This window comes from Monodelphis domestica, chromosome 2 (genome assembly GCF_027887165.1).
Source record: "Monodelphis domestica isolate mMonDom1 chromosome 2, mMonDom1.pri, whole genome shotgun sequence".
Taxonomy (NCBI): Eukaryota; Metazoa; Chordata; class Mammalia; order Didelphimorphia; family Didelphidae; genus Monodelphis; species Monodelphis domestica.
Window position 1 is genome coordinate 229,184,020 of NC_077228.1, and position 27,632 is coordinate 229,211,651.

At 36.7% G+C, this 27,632-nt stretch overlaps 1 protein-coding gene across 7 annotated transcripts in view; it reads left to right on the forward strand.

Annotated features, from left to right (window-relative positions):
* PECAM1 (platelet and endothelial cell adhesion molecule 1) overlaps positions 1-27,632 on the forward strand; it is a 98,984-nt gene that overhangs the window by 26,870 nt on the left and 44,482 nt on the right. For all 7 annotated transcript variants that reach the window (XR_008916428.1, XR_462249.3, XM_007482796.3 and 4 more), the window contains exons 5-13: positions 2,358-2,636; positions 12,346-12,594; positions 13,395-13,670; positions 14,945-15,232; positions 16,811-16,915; positions 18,787-18,814; positions 20,300-20,373; positions 21,617-21,670; positions 24,157-24,225. Coding sequence is in view for 5 of the 7 variants with exons in the window: in XM_007482796.3 (XP_007482858.2) it covers positions 2,358-2,636; positions 12,346-12,594; positions 13,395-13,670; positions 14,945-15,232; positions 16,811-16,915; positions 18,787-18,814; positions 20,300-20,373; positions 21,617-21,670; positions 24,157-24,225 (1,422 nt within the window). In the remaining 2 variants the exon portion in view is untranslated. The remainder of the gene's footprint in view (positions 1-2,357; positions 2,637-12,345; positions 12,595-13,394; positions 13,671-14,944; positions 15,233-16,810; positions 16,916-18,786; positions 18,815-20,299; positions 20,374-21,616; positions 21,671-24,156; positions 24,226-27,632) is intronic.

Here is a 27,632-nt window from a genome sequence, read left to right on the forward strand (position 1 = left end):
AGTTCGCAAGGGAGGACAGATTCAAGAAAGGCTTCATGAAGAAGGTGGAGTAGATCTGTGAAGAGAGATTCTATAAGGTAAAGATAAGAAGGGAGTATGTTCCAGTACTGGAGGATAGAGGATGCAAAAGCTCACAGGTGAGAGATAGGGTACCATATTGGGGAAAAGAGAGAACTGTCTGACTGGACAGAATAATGTCCTATGAAGTTAGAAAGATAGGTTGGGACCAGGTTGCAAAAGGCTTTACAAAGCTAAATCAGGAGTTTATATTTTACTCCAGAGATAATATGGAGCCACTGGAATTTGCCTGCATAGGGGAAGGACATTATCAGATCAGCTTTTAAGGATTATAACTTTGGCAGCTCAGTGTAGTACAGACTGGTGTAAGGAGAGAGTTGGGACAGAGAAAGCAATTAAGGGAGACATTTCAATAATCTGGTGAAAGATAATGCTAATCTGAACTAAGGTCGTCACAACTGTGTGAGTACAGAGAAAGGTAATTTGGAGAGATAGAAAGAGTAAGAATGGATAATTGACTGGATGTATGAGATGAGGGAGAGTAAGGAGTCAAGGAAAACCAAGGTTCCAGACAAGGGAGAATAGAAGAATGGCAATGCCTTATACAGAAATGTAGAAGCTTAGAAGAGGTATGAATTTATGGGGAAGGATAATGAGTTTGTTTCAGACATAGTAGGTTAGCCAAAATGGGGAAGCAAATCCATTGTTAGTGGAGAGAATATTGGCATAAAGTCAGGAGACTTGGGTTTCATTTCCAGCTTCCGCAATTGTGATCTTAAGTAAATCACTTAACCTCCCTATGCATCAGTTTTCTCATTTACAAATTGGGGATAATTTTTAAAAAAAACATAATTTGACTGTTAATGGTTTAATGAGGAAAAGAATTTTGCAATCCTTAAAGTGTGATATAAATGGGAGTTATTATTACTATTGCTGTTTGCTTCTAATTTAGTCTGCAGAACTTTCAGGAAAAGGGGCTTTGAAAAACAAGTTTTATCACTTAGAAAGTTCAAGAAGTCATAGTCATATACAGTGATAAGAGGAAGGATGGGACTCTAAGGATTGAGGTTCTTAGTCTCATGGCTATCCTTTGCTCTTCATACTCACTCATGTTCACCCATGCCATAGGGTCAATCCATTTTCAATTCTTATTGTTTCTACTTTTTCAGTCAATAAACATATATTAAGTACCTACTGTGTCCCAAGTACTGTACAAAACACATGTTACAAATATCTCATTTGGTAAGAATAAAAGATAAGGAGCCTGGAAAGATGTGTGTGTGTGTGTGTGTGTGTGTGTGTGTGTGTGTGTGTGTGTGTGTGTGTGTGTGTGTGTTAGGTTATAGAGAGCTCTGAATGGCAAAGGATTTTGTATTTGATCCTGAAGATGGTAGAGAGCCACTGGAGTTTATTGAGTAGGGGACAAGGGAGGTGACAAAAATGGACCTGAGGCTTAGGAAAATTACTTTGGTGGTGGAATGGAGGATGTGTTGGATGGGAGGGAGAGTCTTGAGGGAGGCAGACCTACCAGCAGGTAGCCAAAGGTGTGAGGTGATTGAGGTCCTGAACCAAAGTGGTGCCAGAATCAGAGGAGAGAAGAGGAGGTGTTGGGAATATGTTGAAAAGGTGAAATTGATAGACTTTGGTGATATATTGGATGTAGGAGGTGAGATATGGTGAGGAGTCAAGGGTAACATTTAGATTAGTAATCTTTCATCACATCTCTTGTATGGGTCCCCTTTTCTCCCTACAAATATTCAAAGATAAAATAAAGGAGAAAAGTAGGGGACAGGGCACTAGGACTATGGAGGGGAAAACGTGACAATGGAAAGACTTTAAAGAAAACAGTAGTTTATAGGAGGGAGGCAGTAAGGAAAATAGAAATAACTTCCCTTTTCTTAGCAGAGACAGGACTCTGCATATGGAATGGCATGTATGGACATCTGGTCCTTATGTCAACTTGTTTTGCTGAACTATTCTTTTTGAAGTGGGATAAGGAGTTCTAAAGTGGGAAAATGACAATGATGTTTTAAAAATCATAAAGGATGGATGTTTAAAAGAAGTGGCAGAAGATTGAGTGGCTCAGTGAATAGAGAGCCAGGCTCAGAGACAGGAGGTCCTGGGTTCAAATTTGGCCTCAGACACTTCCTAGCTGTATGACCCTGGGCAAGCCATTTAACTCCCATTGCCTAGCCCTTTACTGCTATTCTGCCTCAGAACCAATACATAGTATTAATTCTAAGACTGGTGGTAAGTAATTAAAGGTAAGGAATTTTTAAAAAATGTCAAAAATCATCTTGATTTCATGCCTAAGAACTCTCTTGTTCATTCTATTGCAGAGCCTTTTTCAATCCCCAAATTCCAAATAACACCTGAAGGAGAGATTACAGAAGGTGACCCCCTCAAACTCGAGTGCACAATTCTTGTGGCCCCCATGTTTCTGGAAGAACCTGAAATCATCATCCAGAAAGGCAGGGAGATTTTGGCCTCTGCCAAACATGGGACAGAAGTTAGTTACACTCCCTCGTTAGCCAAAGTGGAACACATTGGGAACTACACCTGCAAAGTAGAATCTGGCAAGATATCTAAAGTCAACAGCGTTTTCATCAATATCACAGGTGAGCCCAGATCTAGATTTGCAAAACAAAAGACAACAAGAAAACATTGTGAAGGTTAGCTATGACCTCAAAAACATCCCAGTTCAGTAGGAATTTGCTTCTTCCATTCATTCATTAAATATTGTTGGTTTGCCTGTTCTATGGCAAGCCTTGTGCTCTTTGGTAGAAGAGAAACAAAGATTGGGAAGATATGGTACCTATCTTTGTTGTTACTGTTGTTATTAGTCTTATTTCTCCTTACCTTTATGTCTGATGTAACTGAGAAACAGTCCTGTGTCCTTACTATCCTGTTTCTATATTTTTTTAATGTTTGCCATTTGTTCTGGGGAGGAAAATGATTTATCTTTTATGATTGAATGAAAGTACTGTGTTGTAGACTCATTGAAAGTATTTTCTGGAGAAGACTCACCCTAGACAAAATGAATGGGATGATGTACTCTTCCCTTTCCCACTTGGTTTTGATTTCTTCTGTTAGGACTTTTCATATTTTGGAAAGTATTCCTTTTATGTGGTTTGGTGGTTATTTAGGTATGTCAGTGTTTGTATGTCCTAAAATACTAAATTAATTTTAAACTAATATGAGTCAGTGTTATGTCTGAGTGATTATGGGCAACAGTCTTTTTTTTTTGTCTTTATATATGTACTAGATTCTGCTTTCCAATTCATTATTCTATATACTTCTGTTTTATTGGTGAATTTATCTTAATTTCATGGTTTGTATATTTTTCCTCTTTTCCTTCTGTTTCCCTCTTTATGATGACAAAATCAGTGAGCAAGAGAAGGAAACCAATTATCCCTAGTAGTCTTTAACTGGAGCAGCTAGGTGGCACAGTAAGACTCATCTTCTTGAGTTCAAATCTGGCTTCAGACACTTGCCAGCTGTGTGACCCTGGGTAGTCGTAGTCTCTCGGTAACCAAGGATGACGATTGTCTTTGTGCATTTTCATCTATGATAGATGAGTGTGCACAAAGACACTTGTTCGTGAAGGAGATTTAAGTGGAAAAGTAGATGCACAGAGACAGTCCCACTCTCTCGGTGTTGGAAGCCTGGGTCCAGTGGCATGAAAAGTCGTTACACCTGGAGACTTCCTCAGCTGCATTGGATTGGCCGTGTTGTCTTTTGTGTTCCAACACGCCCTAAGCACTCCACAGTGTTTTGGGGGGAGGAGGAAAAGAGAAGAGAAAGACACCAAACTGCTAAGATTATAAGGCTTTGTATAGAAAAGGATAGTTGAAAAACGTTTTGAAGAAATCAAAGGATTTTAAGAAGCAAAGGTAAATTGGAATGGGTTACTTCAGAAGTAATGAGTTCCTTTGAATTTAGTTTTTAAGAAGATATTCAATGATTTATTGGAGATATGGAGATGGAATCCATGATTGGAGAAGGGATTGGATGTCATTGCTTTTGACTCAAAATTTTGGAATTCCTGCACAATCACTGTAGTCTTAGGATACTTGGTTTCCTGCTGATTTTAATGATATTTAAAATCAGAGCTGCTCTTTGGCCTTTAGCCAAGCATCAAGAAACATTTACAATTGACTAGCACATGAAATCATAGAATTATAGGTCAAGATCTGGAAGGGACTGAGAGCTCATCTATTCCAAACTACTCAATTTACAGAGGCAGGCACTGAAGTCCATGGAGTTTAGATGAGTTTCTCAAGATCCCACATGTGATTTGATCTCCAATCTTTTGAATTTAGTTAATGCTCTTTGCCTTGCAAAGATTGATGCATGGGGTTTTCTCACAATTACGCATGTCAAGCAACCCATATGTCTTATCTGAAAGTTGACCCCATATTGGCCAATCAGGTGACTTGTATATTCCTTTGATTGTTAACAGAAATGAGCAGGGTAAGATAGGTATTATGCCCCCAATAAATCTAGTTATTCTTCCCTCTCTGAACTGAGGCTTGTCATATGATTTTCTGGAAGGCAAGAGAACTAAATCTACAACCAAGAATCACCTACCCCTCAAAACTGACTATATACTTTCAGGGAAAAGTATGGGCTTTTAATAAAATAGAAGATTTTCAAGCATTTCTGAAGAAAAGACCAGAATTAAATTGAAAATTTGATGTTCAAATATAAAATTCAAGGGAGCCACAAAAAAGCAAATAAGAGAGAGAAAAGATTTTAAGGGCTTCAGTAAGGTCAAATTGATTATACTTCTACATGGAAAAAATGATATCTGGAACTCTTAAAAATTGCATTATCATAGTAGATAGAATAAATATTCATAGGCAGAGAGTGTTGTATTAAGCTGTTTAGGATATCTAAAAAAAATTAGGGGAAAAAGAGGACTGTACTAAGAGAAATGCAAAGGAAGAAGTACAGTGGGGTAAATTATACCACATAAAGAGGTGCTGGTGGGGGGGAAGAATACTATTACAAGAAAGGGAGATTGAGGATGGTGACAGGTAATACTTAAACCTTACTTGTGACCCTGGGCAAGTCACTTAACCCTATTTGCCTGTTTCCTCATCTGTCAAATGAACTGGAGAAGGAAATGGCAAACCACTCCAGTATCTTTGCCGAGAAAATCCCAGTTGGGGTCACAAAAGGACAGACATGACTGAAACACCTGAACAGCAACAACTACAATTTTTTCTGAAGTGGTTTTTTCCTTCAACTCTCTCCTCTTCACCATGTCCAAGCTCTGATCAAAGATTTTTATGTTTTTCTTCTCTCTTTTTAATTCCCCTCACCCTTTTGAAAGTATCTCTCTGAAGCTAAAGTTCATTTTGCTTGTAACTATTCCTTCCTGAATCTACTCTTCCTCTTATATCTTGCTTTTGCCCTTTCCTTTCCCCATCTTTTCTCCCTGTTGTTCATTCATTTATTTCTACACTAAACTTTTTTGTGTGTCATTGTGAGTTCATGTAATGTTTACTTTCTCTGCACTTTTATACACATTTATATACTTTCCCCCTTCTTATCTGTATACTTTTTCTTGTATACCCCATTTATATATTATGTTCTTGCATTTGAATCAATTATTTCTCCATTAGGAAATGGTAGCAGGCTTTATACCAGCAGTCCTCTGGAGTTGTGGTCAGTCACTACATTGACCATAGTTCTTAAATCTTTCAGAATTGTTTTTCTTTATGATATTGTCATCACCATGTGCATTGTCCTACTAGTTCTGCTCACTTGTGTTACTTTGTCCAAACCTTCTCAGGTATCTCTGAAACCTTTTTTTTAATGATTTCTTATGGTAAAACAATATTCCACTAAATTATAGGACATAAAGAATTAGAAATTTTTGAGGGGTTGTCCATCAATTGGGGAATGGCTGAATAAATTATGGTATATGATGGAATACTATTGGGCTGTAAGAAATGATTAACAGGATGATTTCAGAAAGACTTGGAAAAATCTGTATGAACTGATGCAGAGTGAAATAAGCAGAACCAGGAGAACACTGTACACAGTAACAGCAATATTGCACAACGATCAACTATGAAAGACAGCTATTTTCAGCAATACAATGATTCAAGGCAATTCTGAAGGACTTACAACAAAGAATGCTATCCACTTAGAGAAAGAACTGTTGGAGTCAGAATGCAGATGAAAGCATGCTGTTTTTCACTTTACTTTATTTGTATTTTTATTTGGAAGTTTTGGTTTTATATGATTATTCTCTTGCAAAAATGAACAATATGGAATTATGTTTTGCATGATAATACATATATAAACCTAGATTAAATTGCTTACCATCTCCTGGAAGGGGAGAGGAAAGGGAGGGAGGGAAACAATTTGGATCTTATAACTTCAGAAAATATATGTGTAAAATTAATACATGTAAATGGGAAAATAAAATATCTTAAAAATTACATGACATAATTTGTTCCTCCATTACCCAATTTATGATATACCATTACTTCTAGTTCTTTCCTACAACAAAAAAGAGCTGCTATAAATATTTTTGTATATATGTACTTTGTATATATGTACAATATATATATTGTATTACCTTTTCTTTCTTCTCTTCAGAGTATGTAGGTAGGCCTTATGGTTTTTTTCTGGATCAAGGAATTTGCACAGTTTGCTGACTTTTGGGGTAAAATTCCAAACCATTTCCTAGAATGCTTGGACCAAACCATTTCTCCACTAGTAGTGTACCAAATATGCCTGTTTTCCTGTAGTCCCTTGAATAATTGGTTTTATTTTTTGGGTTATTTTTTAATTGTTCCATTTTGCATTAAATCTTTATCTGGCCTTTCAGAATATTCCCTGAGGTATTCCTTCTCCATACCTCTGCCAGCCTCTTGTTTTGTTTGTGCCATTCTGGATGCATAGGAGAGGGTTGGTGTTTTTGTTTATTTGTTTTGTTTTGTTTCTTTTTTGTCTTCTTCATCATTAATCTTTTTAGGGTCCTCTTCAGATATTAGTTATTAGGGGATTAGTTGGGTGAGATGAACTTCTCTATGACCCTTTTTGTCAGCATCTTATTTCTGTGTCTCTAAACAAGATTAATTTGACACTCATTTGTTCAACACTTCTTTGTGGATATGGTGATCATTTCTTATGGATTTCTCTTTTGGCTCCATTGTTAGTTGTTAGCTATTCAATAAGTACTGTCTGATGGTAAACTAGTTATCAGTTATCTTTAATAAGTCCCCCAGTTGGGGGCATCTGGGTAGCTCAGTGGATTGAGAGCCAGGCCTTAGAGATGGGAGATCCTAGGTTCAAATCTGGTCTCAGACACTCCCCAGCTGTGTGACCCTGGGCAAGTCACTTAACCCCCATTGTCTAGCCCTTACCACTCTTTTGCCTTGGAACCAATACACAGTATTGATTCCAAGGTGGAAGGTAAGGGTTTTTAAAAAAAGTCCCCCAGTGGCATTCATCTTCTAAGTATCAGCCTTTCCTATTTCTTTGTTCAGGAAATATTTCTGTTACTTATTATTGTTAATTATTATGATCTTATTCCTTCCTCCCTCCCTCCCTTCCTTCCTTCTTACCTCCCTTTGTTCCTTCCTCCCTCTCTCCCTCCCTCCTTCCCTCTCTCTGTCTCCGTCTCTGTCTGTCTGTCTGTCTGCCTCTGTCTCTGCCTGCCTGCCTGCCTGCCTGCCTGTCTGTCTGTCTGTCTTTCTGTCTGTCTCTGTCTCTCTCTCTCTCCTAAATATCAATTCCAAGGCAGAACAGTGGTAAGGGCTAGGAATTGAGAGTCATACAGCCAGGAAGTGTCTGAGGTCAGATCTGAGCCTAGATCCTCCCATCTCTAGGTCTGGCTCTCTATCCACTGTACTACATAGCTGCACTCCATTCTCAACTTTCTGGATGAGGCATAAATAGAAATGATGTGTGTTATCTCCTATTATCTATAATAATAATTATTAATTAGGGGAAATATGGAATTATGCATAGAGAAATGGCCATGAAAACAATAATATCTGAGCTCAAGTCCCACTTCTGTGTGACCCTGGGCAAGCAATTCACCTCTAGTGCCCTAGGTAACTCTAGTGCGAATTCCATTTTTTTTTTAGCCCTTACTTTCCATCTTAGAATCAATACCATATATTGGTTCTAAGGCAGAAGAGTGGTAAGGGCTAAGCAATGGGGGTTAAGTGACTTGCCCAGGGTCACACAGCTGGGAAGTATCTGAGGCCAGATTTGAACCCAGGATTTCCCATCTCAAGGTCTGATTCTCAATCCACTGAACCAGAAATAAGTTTCTTTCTTTTTTTAAAATTAGGATTTATTTCCAAATATCTTGGCCCTCCTTCCTTTTTCTGTTTTATAGAAAGCATTATCCAGCAAACAGATGTGTAGATTATGTCTTTTGTGTTTTCATTTTTTCAGTTCATTCTCTAGAAGCGAACATTCACAAGTTATTCTTCTAATATTAAGTCTCTAACCATGGATAATGTTCTCTTGGTTCTACTCTTTTCATTGTTTATTATTTCATGTAGTTCTTTGCAATTAAAAAAATTAGTCTGTTTATTGTTTCTGACTGACTAATCTGTGGCCACCATTGTGGGCCTCCTTGCTATATATACTCCTCTATGTGTCCAGTCAACTCCTACACACACACAAAAGACCCCTACTTCTTCCTTGCCTCAACTTATAAAGTTTTTCCACTGCCAACTAACTCTCATACATTGCATCTCAGGAACCAACCACAGTCTCTTAATTTGTCTGGGCCATGGGGGGCAGTGCCTAGGGAATCACTTTGCTGTCTCGCAATATTCTCAAGCTTGTTGCTTCCTGTCTTGTTGGTTCTCAACTTCTCTTTTTCCAGTGGCCTGTTTTTCTCAACTCACTTGCTGGTATATGGCCTCCAGATGAAGTCATGAGAGCAACAGGGGAGAGAAGGAGAGATTTACTTTAAACAATCCCCCCTGTCATTCTATTGGGAGATAAGCATGTTAAAAATCACCTCACTTGGGGTCTCTGGGAGATTTTAAGATACAAAGTTTCCCCACTGAATCATTTCACATATCCAGCTTATACATCTAAAGATTCTCTTACTAGTGGTATATAAAATATTGTACTTTACATAGAGGGAATCATAAAGGGGGCACTTCCCTTTGGCATAAGAGTTTACATTCAGCATAAATGATATGTTCAACCCCCTTCAGTTCAGTTCATTATATCCCAAAGTTCACTCTGGATCATTTGATGTAGTGTGGTTTCTATAGGCATCCTTATGACATCTTTTCCAGAAGATACACTTTCTTGATTCAAGGTGTTGGTGATTTTCTTTTCCTAAAATTGCTTTAAAAGATCTTAAACCTTGGAATTTAGGATAATAATATTCTCCTCCTCATTGTCCTCCTCCTCCTCCTCCTCCTCCTCCTCCTCCTCCTCCTCCTCCTCCTCCTCCTCCTCCTCCTCCTCCTCCTCCCTTTGTGTGTGTCTCTTTGTCTCTCCTTCATTCCTTATCAGGAAATGAACTAGATCTCAAAGCAGGAAGTATAGTACTATGGAAAGACCACTGAATTTGAAGTCTGAAGACGAGGGTAGGAATCCTGGAACTGCTGTTTACTAATTATATGGCCTCAGTCAAGGCATTTAACCTTTGCGGGCCTTAGTTTTCTTATCTGAAAATTTAACAATTGGCTATTATGAGCTAGTATCAACTGGCTTCAGCATGTCATTGTTGCTCAGTTGTTTCTGTCATATCCAACTCTTCCTCAACCCATTTGGGGTTTTCTTGTCCAAAGATGATATAATGGTTTGCTATTTCCTTCTTCAGTTCATTTTACAAGATTGGAATATGGGACAAACAGAGTTAAGTGACTTGTCAAGGGTCATATAGCTAGAAAGTTTCTGAGGCCAGATTTTAAACTTAGGTTTTCTTGACTCAAGGCCCAGCAGTCATTGAACCACCTAGATGCCCTAGGTGCAGTATGCTACTAGTATAAAATCTTTTTCAACTCTTAAATCTATCTACAATGCTACTTAGATGCCCTCCTAAAGAATGAGAGAGTTGGACAAAGGAATTTTTAATGTTTCTTTAAGTTCTGACATGCTATACTTCTGGAATATCCAAGCTAAGAAGGGAAAAAATTAAAAAGTTTGGTTAAAGGTTGCAATAGGTTGAATTAAAAATATTTTTTAAAAAAGATTTCATTTTACTAATTACATGTAATAACAATTTTCCACATAAGTATTCTGGAGTTATATGATCCAAATTGTCTCCTTCCTTCCCTTCCTTCCTTCCAGGAGCTGGCAAGCAATTCAATCTGGTTGATATATGTATTATTATGCAAAATGTATTTCCATATTGTTCATTTTTGTAAGAGGATAATCATATAACACCAAAATCCCAGAATAAAAGCCCAAATAAACTAAAGTGAAAAATCATATACTTTCATCTGCATTCTGGCCCCATCAGTTCTTTCTCTGGAGGTATATAGCATTCTTTGTCATAAGTCCTTCAGAATTGTCCTGGTTCATTGGATTGCTGATAATAGCTGTCTATCACATTTGATCATACCACAATATTGCTGTTTACTGTGTACAATATTCTCCTGGTTTTGCTTATTTCAATCAGAATCATGAACTCAGAACATTTCAAGCACTATGTATGCTAAGCCTTGGTGATATAGAGACATAATAGTATCAACAAAAAATCATCCTCTATCTTAAGAAATTTATATTCTATTGGGGTTTTATACTATATACACAGTTTAAATACAAGAGAATTTGAGAAGAAGATGAGCATTAACAAATAGGAGGAGCAGGAAGAGGCTTCTTATGGGAAATGGCAATGAGCAAAGCATTATTGAAGCTAAAAATAAAGATAATAATAACAAAACTAGCTACCATTTCTATAGAGCCTACAATGTGCCAAACACATATGTAATAAAACGTAATACCATAAACAAATGAGGGGAGCACAGAAAAGTCTACCTGTCAGACTTAAGGATAAGGGAAGAATTTATGATCAAACAAGACAGAACATTAGAAGATGCAAACTAGATAACTTTGATTACATTAAATTAAAAAGGTTTTGCTCAAGCAAAACCAATGCAATCAAGATCAGAAGGGAAACAACAAACTGGAGGGGGGGGTTTATGGCACATGTCTCTGACATTGTCTTCATTTCTCAGATATATAGAGAACTGAGTCAAATTTCTAAGAAAACAAGTCATTCTCCAGGTGATAAATGATTAAAGGCTATTAATAGGCATTGATGAAGAAATTGAAACTATCTATAATCATGTGAAAAAATGTTCCAAATCACTGTTGATTGGATAATTGCAAATTAGAACAACTTTGAGTTCTAATTTGTCTGAACTACCTATCAGATTGGCTAATATGACAAAAAAGAAAAATTATAAATGTTGGAAGGGATGTGGGGAAACTGGGACACTACTGAAACAACCATTCTGGAAAATAATTAGAAACCATACTCAATGTGGCCATAAAACTATGCATACCCTTTGACCCAGCAATATCACCTCTAGGTCTGTATTCCAAAGAGATTGAAAAAAGAGAAAAAGGACTGACTGTACAAAAATACTTCTGGTAATTGGAAACTGTGGGGATGTCCATCAACTGGGGAATGGCTGAACAAGTTTTAGTTTATGATTACAATGGAATACTATTGTGCCATAAGAAATGATGGACAGAATAACCTGGATTTATATGAAATGATGCAAAGTGAAGGGAACCAGAACCATGTAACATCAATATTGTACAATTATCCACTGTTATCAACAATGTAAGGATCCAAGACAGTCCCAAGAGACTCATGATGAAAAAGGCTACCCACTGCCATAAAAGGAACTGATGGAATCTGAATTCAGATAAAAATATTCCATTTTTCAACTTATTTTCTTCGTGAGTTTTTTTTCTCGAAAGTATATCTGTTTTCTTTAACAACAGGAGAATATGGAAATATACATGATGGCACATGTTTGTATTGTATAATGGAGAGAATTCAGATATCAAATGGTCAGAAAATGAATGTTAAAATTATTTCTGTATGCAATCAGGGAAAAAGTGCAATTAAAAATAAAAAATTAAATATTTTTAAATCACCTACTATGTGGTGATTTGTCTGACTAGAATCAGTCTGTGAAGGGCATGCCTGTTACCTTCTTTTTTTTGTGGAGTTGATGATTTGCTTCTAAAAAAACAAACAATTAGGTCAGTAGAAACATCCTCTTAGTTGGTATTCCCTTTCCTTTCCTATAGTGGCTTTGGAATAGTGCCCAACCAGATATCATTCCTGCTCTTTGATCTTTACAGAGTTATTTTCCAAACCCGAGCTGCTGGTTTCTTCCAACCATCTGGATGAAGGAGGGAAGCTAGACTTGTCTTGTCAGATTGAAGGGTCGCTTCCTGCCAACTTTACCATCCAGAAGGAAAATACAACAATAATAAATTCTCAGAATTTTACGAAAAGGGTCTGGGTACATGACAGTGGGACATACAGATGTCTTGGTACAATCCACAATGTCATCAAGGAAAGTGATCCAGTTCAAATATCTGTTTTTGGTAAGTAAATGTTTACGTGTAGAAGATAGAAGGGAATCTGAATAGAGCTGTTCTTTAGCCAGTGCTCAATTCTAATGAGGATTCAAAAGTGAGTCAGGAAGTGGGAGGATGGAGAGTAGAGAAGTCAAGAAGTCAGTAGAAAGAGAATTAATATGCAGTTGAACACAGCACCTCAGAGCTGTGTCCTAGAAAGTGTTTTTTGCCACCATCATTATTTGGTTCTGCCTCACCAAATGATAGAAAATATCAACTTTAAGAATGGGGTGGGACTTGGCAAAGTTCCAAAACACCTAAACAGCAACTTATTTGAACAAATAACTCAAGAATATTGCTGGGGGTTTAAAGAAATTCTAGTAAAACAAAATAACAAAACCAAAACCAGATTTCTGGAGGCGGGGTTGTCCATGTCTTGGGGAATAGGCTTAAGGGTTGTCCTAGCAGGTTATTCCCAGAAAGGGAATGAGGCTGCTTGTATTGAGATAAATAAAGAAGCAAACAGAATGGCAAGCACTAAACCAGGATGTTAAATGCATTTGATACAGTTTAATTAAGTATTTTTGTCATCTTCCTAGATGATGAGTCTGATTGGGATATTTCAATAGATCTAAAGTACTACTTTTATACTAACTCAATAAAGATTTGTTTTTCTCTTTCTGATCTCATCCTAATCAAATCATTGTATGTATTGTTGACTTTCAATAACTGTAATTAAGTATATTTTTTAGCATTCCATGTTAGAAAGAATAAATTTCAACAATGTCTCCAGCAATTTCTCAATCATTTTTTCTCCTCTTTTTCAGAAATTGTCTCCAAGCCCAAGATTTTTCATAACTCAGCATCTGAAGTAATAACAGGGAAGCTCTTAGAAATCTACTGCCAGTCAACAAATGGGACACCACCTATTATGTACTATCTTTGTAAAATGAACTTATGTGCAAATCAGAAAGAAATGTACTCCAATGAACCAGTTAAATTCTTGGACACGCCCACTGCAAACACAGAATATACTTGCATTGCTAAAAACCACCATTCCCAAGGGACAATGGATAGTGATGTTCTGAATGTTGTGGTCATCGGTAAGTTGATGCAGTGAGAAGTAAAAGGAACAACAAGCAGGTCAGTTTGACTAGACTATAAGGAGAGTAGTAGATAATTAGTCTGGAGGGAATTAAGACATAAATTTCAGAATACTTGAAAATATCTGGGGGCTTGAATACTTTAAATATCTTCCACCAAAAGTACTAAGAAGTAATTCAAAGCCTGATGACTGGGGGGCAGCTAGGTAGCACAGTGGATAGAGTTGGAGGGACCTGGGTTCAAATGTGATCTCAGATACTGTATATCCTAGGCAAGTCACTTAACCTTTATTTGCCTAGCCCTTACCCTTCTATCCCAGAGTTGTTACTAGCTCATAAGGTAAGGGTTAAAAAAAAAACAAAATCAAACCTGGTGGCTTAATTTTTTTCTCGCTACACAAAGATTCTATGATATATGCACATAAATCAAATGATATCTAATGTAATGTGCTAGTATGGTGGTTAGTAAAGAGATATTAAAGCACTATTTGTTGAAGAATAGTATGAGGTGAAGGGAAATGAGTCAGTTTAGCTGGGGAAAATCTCATGGAGAACATAGAAACGGCTTAGTTTGAGTAAGGAAGGAAGTGAATTGGAAGAGATGAGAGTAATCCCAGAGCTAAGCACAAGGCCAGGGAGGAGACACAGTGAAAAGCAATGACTTTGGAATCAGAGAACCAAGTTAAAATCCTAAGAAAATTAAAAACCTGTGTGACCTTGGACAAGACCCTTCACCTCATTAAGTCTTACTTTTCTCATCCACAAAGTGAGGGGGATGGGGTAGAATGGACTCAATGTCTTCCAAGTTCTCTTTCACTTCTTACCTATAACTCTACCATTCTGAGTATTTTCCACTTAAAGCGTATGAGCTTGATAGTCTTAAAATGTCTCTGCTCTTTAGCTCCTTTAATTGTAAAGTGAGATAACAATATGTCTACTAACTATTTCACAGCAATAATACATAAAAATGTAATGGGATATTGTTTGTAAAGTATTTTGTGCAAGGTAGATGCCAACTGTTATTATTTTAGAAACAGTGTAAATATTGGAAAGAACCTCAGAAATTATCTTGGCCATCCTATAGTTGAACAAGAATCCCCTCTAAAGCATTCTCATTAGGGGATCATCCAGTTTTCCCAAGTATCATATATACTATTTCCCAAGTACAAAATATAGGTCTCTATTAAAACCAGCTATCAGTAATGACCACTGCCTTGTATTTGTTTTCCCCCTTTATTTTTGAAAAACCTTTTTTCCTAACTCTTTTCTTCTAGCTCCAGTTGCCAAGGTCAACTTATCCATTCTGCTCCATGAAGAAGTAGTAAGTGGGAAAGAGGTTGTACTCCGGTGCAGCACAGATGGAGGGTCTTGGCCAATTCACTATAAGTTTTACAGACATAACTCTATGGTCCCTTTTGCCACAATAACCTTAAATGACACCCAAGCGATATGGCATACTTTACAGGCCAGGAAGGAGGATGAAGGACAGTACTACTGTACAGCTGCCAACAGAGCCAACATCCATAGTGGGGTCCCAAAGAGTAACATTATTACTATCAAAGGTAAGTGGGCACTTATTCCATCATATGTGGTTCTTAGAGGGCATCACCAACATTGAGGGCACTGTTTCTGGGAGATAATGAATGGAGACTGGCTTTTTAGAGTAAAGGTTCCTGGTCCTTACAACCAGGAATTCTTTTTTAATACTCCCTTAATATTCTAGATATTATTAGATTGAACTACAAAATAAAAAGAATGATTATAACTTCAAAAACAGGACAAATGTATATGTATTTTATTCATCATCATGATATCTACATTCATTTGAAAAATAATGATACATATCAGGCATGATTTGTTTTTTGACAGTTGCAGGTATGTTGCTTATGTAGAATACTGAGTCATTTAATAAATTAATAATAAATAAGTAAATAAATAAATGTTATTTATTTATTTAAAAAAAAACAAATAAATAAATAATTAAAAAATTAAAGATTAATAAATTAATAAAACTAATTTAAATAGTTTAGTTAAATAAAAAATAAATTAAAATGATTTAAAAATTAATAAATTAATAAAACTAATTTAAATAGTTTAGTTAAATAAATAAAAAAATAAATAAAAATGATTTAAAAATTAATAAATTAATAAAACTGATCCCTTTTAATAACTCAGGTGATTCATAGTCCACAGGTTAGGAATCATTTATTTAGAGTATATTCATGAGAATTATGAGTTCCAAGTCCTTGTCTGGGTTTGCCTTTTGCTAAACAGGACAAGCTGGTGTCAAGTAGTAGAAAAAATGCTGAATTTGAGACTAGAGGACACAGGCTTGAAACCCAATTCTTTCCCTTATATCTATCTGTGTGACACTAGCTCTTCAGTTTGCATGTGTGAAAAATGAACAGATTATCTTGCTATATCTCAGTTTCTGAGGCATATGTAAGGCATTTAGAATAGATCTTTTGTGGATTTAAATCTTATGACTTCTTTTCACTTTGGTAGTCATGGTTATTCAAATCTGGGAAATGGAAAGGACAATCTTGAAAATTAGGAGCAGAAGTGGTATATGATATCTATTACTTCAGAGAAAAATGCTAAATTCAAAGGTAGTGGCAACAGCCATCAAAGTCAGTTTAACTTTTTGCCTTCCCCTAAAGCAACTTCTTCACAGTCCAGAAAATCTCCCACATACTTGGAGAGATAATGTGATGTAGTGGTTAGAACAGTAAACTTGAAATCAGGAAGATCTAGGTTCAAATTCCCTCTCTGGATTTTTCTGTAGAAAAATCACTAAACCATCATGTGTCTTAGTTTTCTCTTCTGCAAAATATAGTCAACAAACATTCGTTAAATGTCACTGTATACCAGGCACTACGCTAAGTGCTAAGAATATAAAAAGAGGCAAAAGACAGTCCCTGCATTCAAGGAGTTTATCTAATGAGAAAGACAACATGGAAACAAATATATGTGCATATGCACATACAAGTACGTATACAGATATACTCATACACAATGTGAGCTATATACCAAATTGACAGGAAATAATAAACAGAGGGAAGGTACTAGAATTGAGGGGTTGAGGAGGAAAGGCTTCCCATAAAAGATAAGATTTTAGCTGTTATTGGTTTCATTTTCAGTCGCTCTTGCTCCATGGATGAAGAGTCTAATTGCAGTGGTCATCATTGGTGCCATAATCACTGCATTGGTTCTTCTGATCAGATGGTACTTTAAGAAAACAAAGGGTAAGTAGAATGTCTTGGGTTTTTTTTTCATCCATGAGTTGCCCTTGAAAAGAAGTTGACTAAGCCCAGGTGGCAATTATACACCTGTAATCGTGCATATGGTAGGAGCTGAGAACAGTATTTCATGATGTTCTTACGACATGGGATAGTAGAAAGAGAACTTTGTAGTCAGAAGAGTTAAGTTCAAGTTTTTTCCCTACCAGTATTGTATTAGTTGCATGTTCTTGAACCAATCCTTTCCATTCTCTGACCTTCATTTTTCTTCTTTATAGATTGAAATAGTTCCAGTCTTCCGTAGGGGATTCTATACAGATTGTAATCTTTAGTATGTGGCTTGGATAGCCAACAGCCTGGAGATCAGGAAGTCTGGATGCTAGTCCCATCTTGACTTTAACCATTAATGTGTGACCTTGGGGAACCACTTCCTATTTCTGAGCCTCAATCTATAAAAAAATGAAAGGAGGAGATTGAAAAAAATCTGAGGCTTTATGAGTTTAATATGAGCAGGCACGGAGGTCCTGTACTTACAAATCTTGCTGGGATAGAATTAAAAGTAATTATTTTCTTAATTGATAGATTGAGGCTGCCAAAAGGAAGGATAGGCTACAAATCTATACCATTTAAAGAGAGATAGGGAATTAATTTCTTAATGCTGAATTTTACTTGGGTTTAAAACTATCCAAGCCAATCCCTTAGATTTGGTCAAGGCTGTCCCTTCTGATAAGATAGGTGTGGTATAACTTCAGAGGAAGTCATTTCCAATTCTGCATTTCCTCTCAACTATTTTCCCTTCAAACTGCTGGGGTTATGAAGTATCTCTTAAAAGATAATTCTTTGGATATAAACCCCTGTTAAAATAACAAGTACAGAAATATATCAAAACTTTATTATCTGCTGAAGGCTTAGCTGGAATTGTCTATCACTTTAGCTAGCCAGTCAACAAGGTCCTGCAAGAATGAGACACAGAGGATACTGGAACAAGTAAATTTCAATAAAGTGATCAAGAGAGGATCCAAAAAGCCTGCAGCAAAAGTTTCTTTGGCTAAATCATAGGATAAGTAGAGCTAAGTAAGAAGACACAGTGGCTGGCCTGAGCAGATGGGGGTAGTGTGAGGTAGGGAGTTGGGTGTCACAAGACTGATGGAAAGAAACATTTTAACTTCAGTCTTGTCCCTGGACTGGCTCTAGATTTAGCCTAGATCTGTCTAGTGCTGAGAGCAAGGAGATAGGTTTTGAAATTTTGGAGTATTGGACTTCCTTTTTCTCTTCCTTTGACATTATTGATATCTTCAAGCCAGCCAGACATTGTTTAGATACAATATATTGCTAAATCACTTAAGTACTTTCAACCTTGGTCTCATCTGTAAAATGGGCATCATGATAGCACCTGCCTTTTTGAGAGTATCAAATGAAATTTTGTATGTAAACTACTTTGCAAACTTTAAAGTGCTGTGTATGACCCAGGATAACCCAGAGGAATTTATGAGAAAGAATGCTGTCTATAACCAGAGAAAGAACTGTGGAAATGGAAATGCATTAGAAAAATATGTGATTGATCACATAATGTGATAGGGAAATGATTGGAGTTTTGATGTTAAAGAATAGCTCTACTGTATATATGAATAACATAGAAATATGTTTTGAACAATGATACATGTATAACCAAGTGGAACTGCTTGTCAGCTTCAGGAGGAAGGAGGAAAGAGTAGGGCATGTGGGAGCAGGGGTTGGGGGGGGACGATCATAAATCATGTAACCATGGAAAAATATTCTAAATAAAAAAGGGGAAAATAAAGTGCTGTGTAAATACGAACTATTATCTGTTATTGGGATACAATTTTTTAAAATGTATTTTTCTTTTCCCTTAAAAGCAAAGCAGATGCCAGTGGAGATGTCCAGGTCAGTTTGTTTATTTTGGTAAGCGGGTTGAAATTGACTTATGGAGTGAAGTTAGAAGAGATAATTTGTCACTTTTGCTCAGAATTAGAGAATATTAGGGAGCTTTTCACTATGTAGACTCCCTAGGTCTCTGGGGACCCCTTGGAGATCTCTAGACCCCACTTTGAGAACACAAGCATTCCTCCTTCCTTGAGGAAAGAGACCCACTCCAAATCAACAAACATTTAGTTGTCTCCTGTGCAAGATATTTCACATAATCCCTAGAATACCTAGCATAGGATCTTATACATATCAGGTTCAATAAATTCCATAAATTCAAATTAATTAATGGAAAAGACTGTCTGACGATTAGCAAGTTCACGAAGCAGTGTGTCTTAGTGGATAGAGAGCTGGCCTTGGACCCAGGAAGTCCTGAGTTCAAATTGACACATACTAGCTTTATGGTCCTGGACAAAGTCACCTCTTAGTGTTCTAGGCCCCTTTCTAAGACTATAAATTACAGAAAATGTGCTGCCTTGCATTGGAAAAAGGAATTTCCTTACCTGAGAGTTCAGTACAATCATAAGTCTGGGCCCCAAAACAGGGCCTCTCTACCCTTGGAGCCAACTATCTGGTGTTGATATTTCAAAGCTAAATAATTTTTATGTGAAACATTTTGCTTGGATTATAGTTGTTCATATAGGAAAATTTGTTGGCAATCAAGTGCCTACAAATATAAATAAGTTCTAATACTGCTGTGAAAATTAAAACATTTTCATTTACTCATGACCAATCTAGGCCATATCCATGCAGAATATCTCACTCAAGTAAAATGAGTGGCCTATGAAATGAGAAAGATAAATAGGACCTTGATCCATGAAGTCATTCAACAAACATTATAAATGCTTGCTACATGTAAGATGCTATGCTACTTGCTGTGGGAAATATAAAGATGAGTCAAACACAGCCCCTACAATAAAGGATCTCCACATCCAAAAGTGACATATTTTATGTCAAGAACTGACATATTTGATGCCAACCATAATAATAAAAAATATGAAAAGCACTTAGGAGACATACAAACAAGATGCCATTCTAATGAGAGTTCACAAAAGGAAAAGATGTTCCATCAACAAGGGAGGTCAAAGAAAGCTTCGCAGAACACTTTGAATTTTAATTAAATTTTGGAGGAAGAATAGAAATTTAAGATGTAGGATGTGGGTGTGTGGGGTAGTACATTCTAAGAAATTCTGTCTGCTTTCTAGTGTTTGATTTTTAGTTTTGTCAAACTATGTGCAAGAAGAGCTCAAGTCTTTTGACATGTGGCAGTGTTTTGGGGCAGGTATTAAGTCCGTTTTCTTAATTAGAACATAAAAGTCTTCTTTCACATGAGAAGGTTCTCCTGGTCTTCCTAAATCCATTTCTTGGGTCATATTTTGTTGACTCTATATTGATGCCAAAGGCCTCATATGTTTTTCTTTTTTCTTTTTTAAATTTAATTTTAAGGCCAGAACCACCCCTGAACTCTAATACTGAGAAGATTCAATCTGATACCAATGTGGAAGCCAACAGTCACTCTGGTATGGAATCTTGACTTTCCTTCTTAGCAAAGTATGTTTTCTCTATGCAGATCTTCTATCCAAGTCTATTGCTTTTCTATTATTCCACACTTTCCTGTACTTAGGACAAATTGCTTTGGCCACTATATGGAGGATGAACTGGAAAGAGGAGGGAGATCCTTTTAGCAGGGAGACTAGTCATGAGGTTATTGTAAGAGTTCAAGTGATAAGTCCAAGTCATAAGAGCCCAAAGAATATTGGTAGCTATGTAAATGGAGAGAAGGAGGATACAGGTACAAGAGATGTGGAGGTCAAACCAATAAGTTTTGGCAACTAACTGGATATGTAGGGTGAGGCAGAATGAGATAATGTCAAGTTTTTGTACTGGGGTAAGTGGGAAGATGGTGGTGTCTTTGATAGAAATAGGAAAGTTCAGGAGAGGGGGTAAATCCTCAAGTTCTATTTTGAATTTGTTAAGTTTGAGATGCCAACAGGACCATTCAATTCGAGGTGTCTAGTGGGCAGATGATCAAGTCAAGAAATTTAGCTTTGTGGGGTCTCAGTTTCCTCTTTTTTCTCTTAAATGAGGTTATGTCTAGATGACCTTGGAGATCTCTTCCAACTCTAAATCTAGATGTTTCTTCCTCAACAAGTGAGAGAAAAATTGATCTTCTATCCTATATAATTTTCTTATTGATTCTATTTACAAGTAATTGATTTTGTTCTATAATTGCTTAAGCAGGTCTGGTAACTATGGCCTCGACATGCAGTTTGGTCTCATAAATTCACAAAGGCATTCCTTAGAAGCAATGAGAGGAGTGTTTGCTCTTTTGTGTGCCTATGCCCACTTTCATTAATTTCCCAAAGCATAATTTCCCAAAGCATAATTTCCCAAATTCAAAATGTTACCAATCTCATAACCAATTACATAATTTTTGATATATGCATACAAAAGTGTATTGCACCTTCAATTTGAGATCTTTTGGATACTTGAGGGGCCAAAAGACCTTCTTTGCTGGTGGGTAATTCCCTTGTTAATAAGATACAAATTTATTTGGAGAAGCTTGCTGTTGTTTATCTTTTTTTGGTTATAAATTCTACTGTAACATAAATACCTTATATGAATTAAGGCAATGAGTTATTTCTTTTTCTGTTTAACTGAACTAAGTGGGGGAAACCAAAAATTTTCATCGAAAATGTTGATATGAAACCAAATTTTCATTGCCATGAATACTAATTAAGCTGTACTTGATTTTTGGACTAGGTTACAATGATGATATTGGGAACCATACAGTGAAACCAACAAATGAACATAAAGGTAATTAAAGTCCTGTCCTATTCTAAATTCCTGATCTGCTTTTATCTAGTATTTTTCTTAAGAAATGCTTACTTAGATATAGCAAAAGATAAAAATTTAATCGGCAACCTCAGATTCTTTTCTTACTTCTGTCATTGTTTGTGTTTCAATTTCCTTGTCTGTAAGAATCTATGCTTTTGCTCTCTTTGTCCTACAAATAAGACACTCCATTTCTAGATTCTGGGCATTTTCTCTGGCTTCCCCTCCCATTTCTCCTTCTTCACCCCAGTCTATTGACTTCCCTGGCTTCCTTTGAGTCCCATCTAAAGTCTAATTTTCTACAGGAAATTTTTTCCAACTTCTCTTTATTCTAGTACTTTCTCTCTATTAGTTATTTTCTATTTATCCTGGATATAGCATGTTTTATATACATTTATTTATTTGTTGTCTCCCTCTTTAAATTGTAAGCTCTTTGAAGGCCAAGATCATCTTTTGTTTCTTTTTTTATTCCCAGAGTTTAGCAAAGTAAATGGCATATGGTAGACACTTAATATATGCTTATTGATTGATCTGTGTGCAAAATATAACCATTTCTTACTAAGCAGGAATTAACTAAAATACTAGAAGGAACAGTATGAGTTAGATATGTCTCACTTTCCTCCTCTCTCATCTATAAATGAGAAGTCTGGAAGGGAGCATCTCTGAGGCTCTTTCTGGGTCCAACATACTGTGATTCTATAACAATGATTTCTTGGTAGTCCCTATCTTAAATCATAAAAATGGATTATTGAGTCATAGATTATTATCACTAGAATGATCTTTTAAGTTATATAATTTTTAAAAATTATGGGTACATTTTGTTTTGACACACCAAATACTGTTTGACAATATTCAAACTCTTTTATTTTTCTGCAAACAGTACCTGATAAATAATATAGTCCAGCCAATTAAAAAACACTTATGTTATCTTTCTTTCTAGGATGCCAACTCATCCATTTTGTAGATGAGAACACTGAAGCCTAGGAATATTAAGGGATTTTTTCAAGAGAGAGATTACATTATGTATTTTCTGGAGAATTTTTAAAAATTGCCTTCTTATCCATTTGCCCAAGATAACAGAAAAGATGTTATGCCTGTTGGCAAGGGGATGGACTGAGTACACTATGATTGAGTTCCTTCTAGCCTTGGGATAGCATGATTTGCAAGAGTGACACCCTGATCCTTCAGTGAAGTCAGAAGGATATTTTCTGATAGCTAATGGGTTATCTAAAAAGTAAATTAAGTTTTTCAAGATGCCATTCTAATATTTTTTACCCAGATCATCTGTGGACTTCATGCTGAATGAGAAAGAGAGATATAGCAAATTTGACCAGATTTAAATTTAAATCTGGGAGATTTCATTCACTTTTTTGGGATGGGGTTGGGGTTGCCATTTCAGAGAATTTTATGTTCCTGGATCACTCATTATTTTAACCTTTATCACTTTGGTATTTGGAGAAGTTATGAAATGGGTAGATATTCTTATTCAAGACATGGAAGGTAATATTTTATATTTCCTGGGGCTCAAATTATTCTTTTCCCTTTCTGATTCATATTCCTTTTAAAATCCTCCTGCACAGAACTAAAAAAATGCATACACACAGATATCCCTTTCCATATTGTGACTTTTCCCATCACAGTTTTGCTATATCGCAAGTTAGCATAAGGAATTAAATGAGAATTTTTGGAAAGATTTGCAGAAGCTGCTGATGACACACAAAGGCCAGCAGATAACATAGGAAAAGCTTAGAAACTCAGAAATAAATAAAAAATATATATGGTATTGCATAATATCAACATATTTTTCCTTTGGCACCATAAATATATACAATTTCTTTAATTGTAAATACCCCATAAAAGAAAAAGAAAAAATTCAGACTTCTTCTCTGGTACAAAGGGTACAAAATTTTACATGAATTTTCCAGATTGGAGGGATGCTATGCCCCTGACCCTCATGATGTAGAAAAGATATTTGTGTATGCTATATATACACATATATTGTTCAGTCATTTTTTAGTTGTGTTTGACTTTTTGGGACCCCATTTGGAATTTTCTTGGCAAAGATACTAGAGTGGTTTGCCATTTCCTTCTCCAGCTTGGATTTCAGATACCGTCTCATTCAAATCCTACCCAAAGCAGGGATCCTGTCTCTATTAACAGTCATCATCTGACGTCCTCTAGACCACTCAAAGGGACAAGGAACTCTTTATTCCTAAGGCAACTCATTCCCTTACTGGACAGCTCTCACCGATTAAAGAAATTTCTCCTATACTAAGTCAGAATCAGGTCCCCTCTAATACATTGCTCCTAGTTCTGTCTTTGAGCGTCTTGACAGTGCCTGGGAACTCTGCATCCTGCCTCTCTATTAAGAATTAGGATGAGAGTTACAGTAAGAATATGTGGTGTACTCTGATTTCCTTGGAGATAGGTGCCACCTAATACAGAGCATTATGATTTCTTTGTAACAGAGCCTGATCATTTGAAAATGGATGTGGAATACACTGAAGTAGAAGTCTTGACGCCTGATCTTCCCAGAGGTAACTGACCCATTGATGCTAAAAGGACACTGTACTTAGTTGAAGAACTGAGCACAGATACCAGAGTTGAGGATAACTGTTGGTCCAGACTCTTTATAATTCTAGAGTCATCTGGGTCACCGGCAGGTTAAGCGACTGACCTTTGGTCAGTACCTGTTGGAAGCAGGACTTAAACTCAGGGCTTCCTGACTCTAGGACTGACGCCTCCTCACCCCCTCTCTCCCCTGGGCTGTGCTTCTGAAAACGCATGTAGTTTTATCTTTAGAGAATCAATAAGAATAAAGAGAAATTAGCTGAACTCTAGGTTCCGACTTCATTTTATAAAACTTGACTCCCATCCAGCAGAAATGTGTAAAAATGAGTTTTATTCTTGGGAAGGAAACAGATGTTTTGACTTGGTACATGCTATGCTCTCAGTATACACAGTGTGTAACATGTGCAAACCATTCCCCTTCTATTGGCATTTGCTTTCTCACCTCTAGAATTAGGGGCTTGGAATCAATGGTCTTCAAGGTCCTTCTAGGTCTAAATCTATGATTATGATCCAACCTTTGCCTAAGGCCCTCCAGTGAATCAGAAGCAGTTATTTCCATTTTGGGGAAGTACAGGCTTAATTCTTAGGAAATTTTACCTCATATTAAGTGACATTTTGCCTGTCTATAATTCTGCATATGCCTACACACACACACACACACACACACACACACACACACACTCACTCACACATGATTCTAATCTATAGATTAGCTTTTTTTTTTTTTTTTAAGGTAGGGCCCATGAATATTTCTTATTTTCCTAGTTCTGCATTGGCTTGGTAATAGATCAACCTAAACGTTAAAATTTGGGGTTGGTAAGTGTAGAGCAAATAGTCAAATAGGCAAGCAAATACCACCATTTCTATTTAGGTGAACAGACAGATAGACTACCCTTGTTCTGAATGAAGGTAGGACAGGGAACATGGATGACTAAGTGCCCTAAGCTTTGCAGGTTCATGTGCCAAAAAGAGCTGGGGAGTCCTGTAGGATTATTACCTTCTAGTATATGCTATCAGGCAGTGAATTGAAATGAATGGGTTTCTAGTTAGAATTCTTCATGATATTCGAAATAGTGTGTGTGTGTGTGTGTGTGTGTGTGTGTGTGTGTGTGTGTGTGGTGGATGTCAAGATTGTGGATTACAGTCCTATATTTGGTTTTTGCTCTATTATAGACTTAGATTAGCATTTTTGATCCCTATTTTATTCCTCTCATCTATGACCAATATCCTATCAATTTCATTTGCTTTATTCACAGACCCTTAATGGTGAAGGATGAAAATAAAGGGGCTGTGAGTTTGAGATAGGAAAAGAACTGGGATTATCTTTTCTTTCCTCATTTTGTTGCAAGGCAATATCATAAATACCCACCATAGCCATGCCAGTTTCCCCAAACTTGTACAGAACTGGGTATGCTTGGACCTAGGACTTTTCTTGGGCTCTGAGTACCTAGTAGAATTGGCCTCCTAGATATAAAATGTCCTCTTTAAGGTGGACTTAATTTTTAAGCAGAACGGTTGCTCAATAAGTACTTGTTGATTGAGAAGAACTATTCAGGGCAGAAATTTGTTTTCAAAAATACTACTTAAAAAACCCCATCACTGACAGGTTGGGTTCTGCCTTTCCAAGGTGCCCTGACAGCTTACTTCCTGGCATTGGGTATGTGGGAGAAGGGGGGAGGAGGTGTTTACAGATATTAAGTGAGGACCATGCCCTACCCCAAGGGCAGATGGAAGTCAGAAGCTAGAGAATCATAAAATGCAGAATGTGAGAGTTTAGAGGTTACCTAATCATTGCTTTTTAAAGCTGGAAGGAGTTTTAGAGATCATGTAATTTAGCCTCTCATTTTACATTTTACCTAGGTCATATAACCACTCAGTTGCATGGCTGAGACCAGATCCCAAAAGTAATTCCTGTATCCTAGTTATAGGTCCAGGCTCAACATTGACAATCTTGGTCAAAGGACAGGTAATGTCACACACTTAAGGTGACATATAAATGGGGGTCATTGTGAAAGGGTTTTGGAATATTGGAAGAATATGAGATTTAAGAAAGTTGAGACTCTTTGTAAATGTTATCATCTCAGTGGTAGAGCTTAGATCTCTTTGTCTGACTTGGGGAATGAAGGAAAGGAAATTCTCTAGACCATAGTAGAACTTCTGGAATGAGAGTAGTCAGGAGGTCACATTGACTTGGAAGTTAAATTCATTCATTCAATAGAATCATACATTTAGCATTAGAAGGAACACAAGTCCAATCTTTTATTTACAGATGTAGAAATTGAGTACCAGAGTTTAGAAGATGATATGTCTAGAAATGCAAGGGACTTTAAAGGTTATTGAATCCAACCTCCTCATTTTAAAAATAAGGAAAATAAAGTTAAAAGATGTTAAGGAACTTGTAGCAAGTAACTGACACAAGACTTGATCCCAGGTTTTCTGACTCCTGGTTTTCTCAGGAAGTAGGCTACGAAATGGGGGTTATGACATGATACCAAGGGAAACATGATCAATCAATTAGATGGTGGAAAAAGGTTGGCATCCAACCCTCCTGATACTAATTACAGGGCTTGCCTCCAATCCAAGCAACTCAACTTCCTTCAATAGCTGTATAAACTCCTAATCTCTCCTTTTTTGCTCTAGGGTAGGTCCCTCAGGGAAGTTATAAACTAGCCTTAGGCTGGGAATCCAGACACCAACAATTTCACAAGGGCCTCTAGGAAAATTCCAGCCCTACTCAGTATACAACTACCCTATTCCCCAGATAAGCTCCAGGCTAGACCAGGTGTCTATAGGTTGGCTCAGTTTCTCTTGGATTGCTATTCACTCCAGAGCAATGGATGGTAAATAATTTCTGTACCCTTTTCATTTTTGGAGAGACAGAGTGAGCACAAGATGAGCATGCATGAGCATGTTGAGATCTATATTACAGATCTCATTATGTTACATTTTCTTTCAAAACCTATCTCCCTTCTAAGATAGCATATTACTATTTACTACTATTAAAAGGCATCACCATTTTTCCAGTCAATTGGGCTTGAAAGCATGGTATCATCCTCAACTACTCATTCTTACTCATCCACCATATTAAATCAGTTGCCAAATTTTGTCATAGCTACTTTCTCAGTCTCACACCTTTCTCCACCTCTTTACTTATGATCATCTTAATTCAGGTCCCCATCACCTCTTAGCTGGGTGACTGCAATAGGCTTCTACTTTTTCTCCATGTCTCAAGTCTCTTATCATTCCATCCCAATCATTCTCAGATTTTCCAAAATAATTTCCCGAAAGATGCCAGTTTGATTATGTCCCTCCTTTTCTTAGTAAACTACAGTGGTCCTCTAATGAATCTAGAATAAAATATTATTCTATCTTT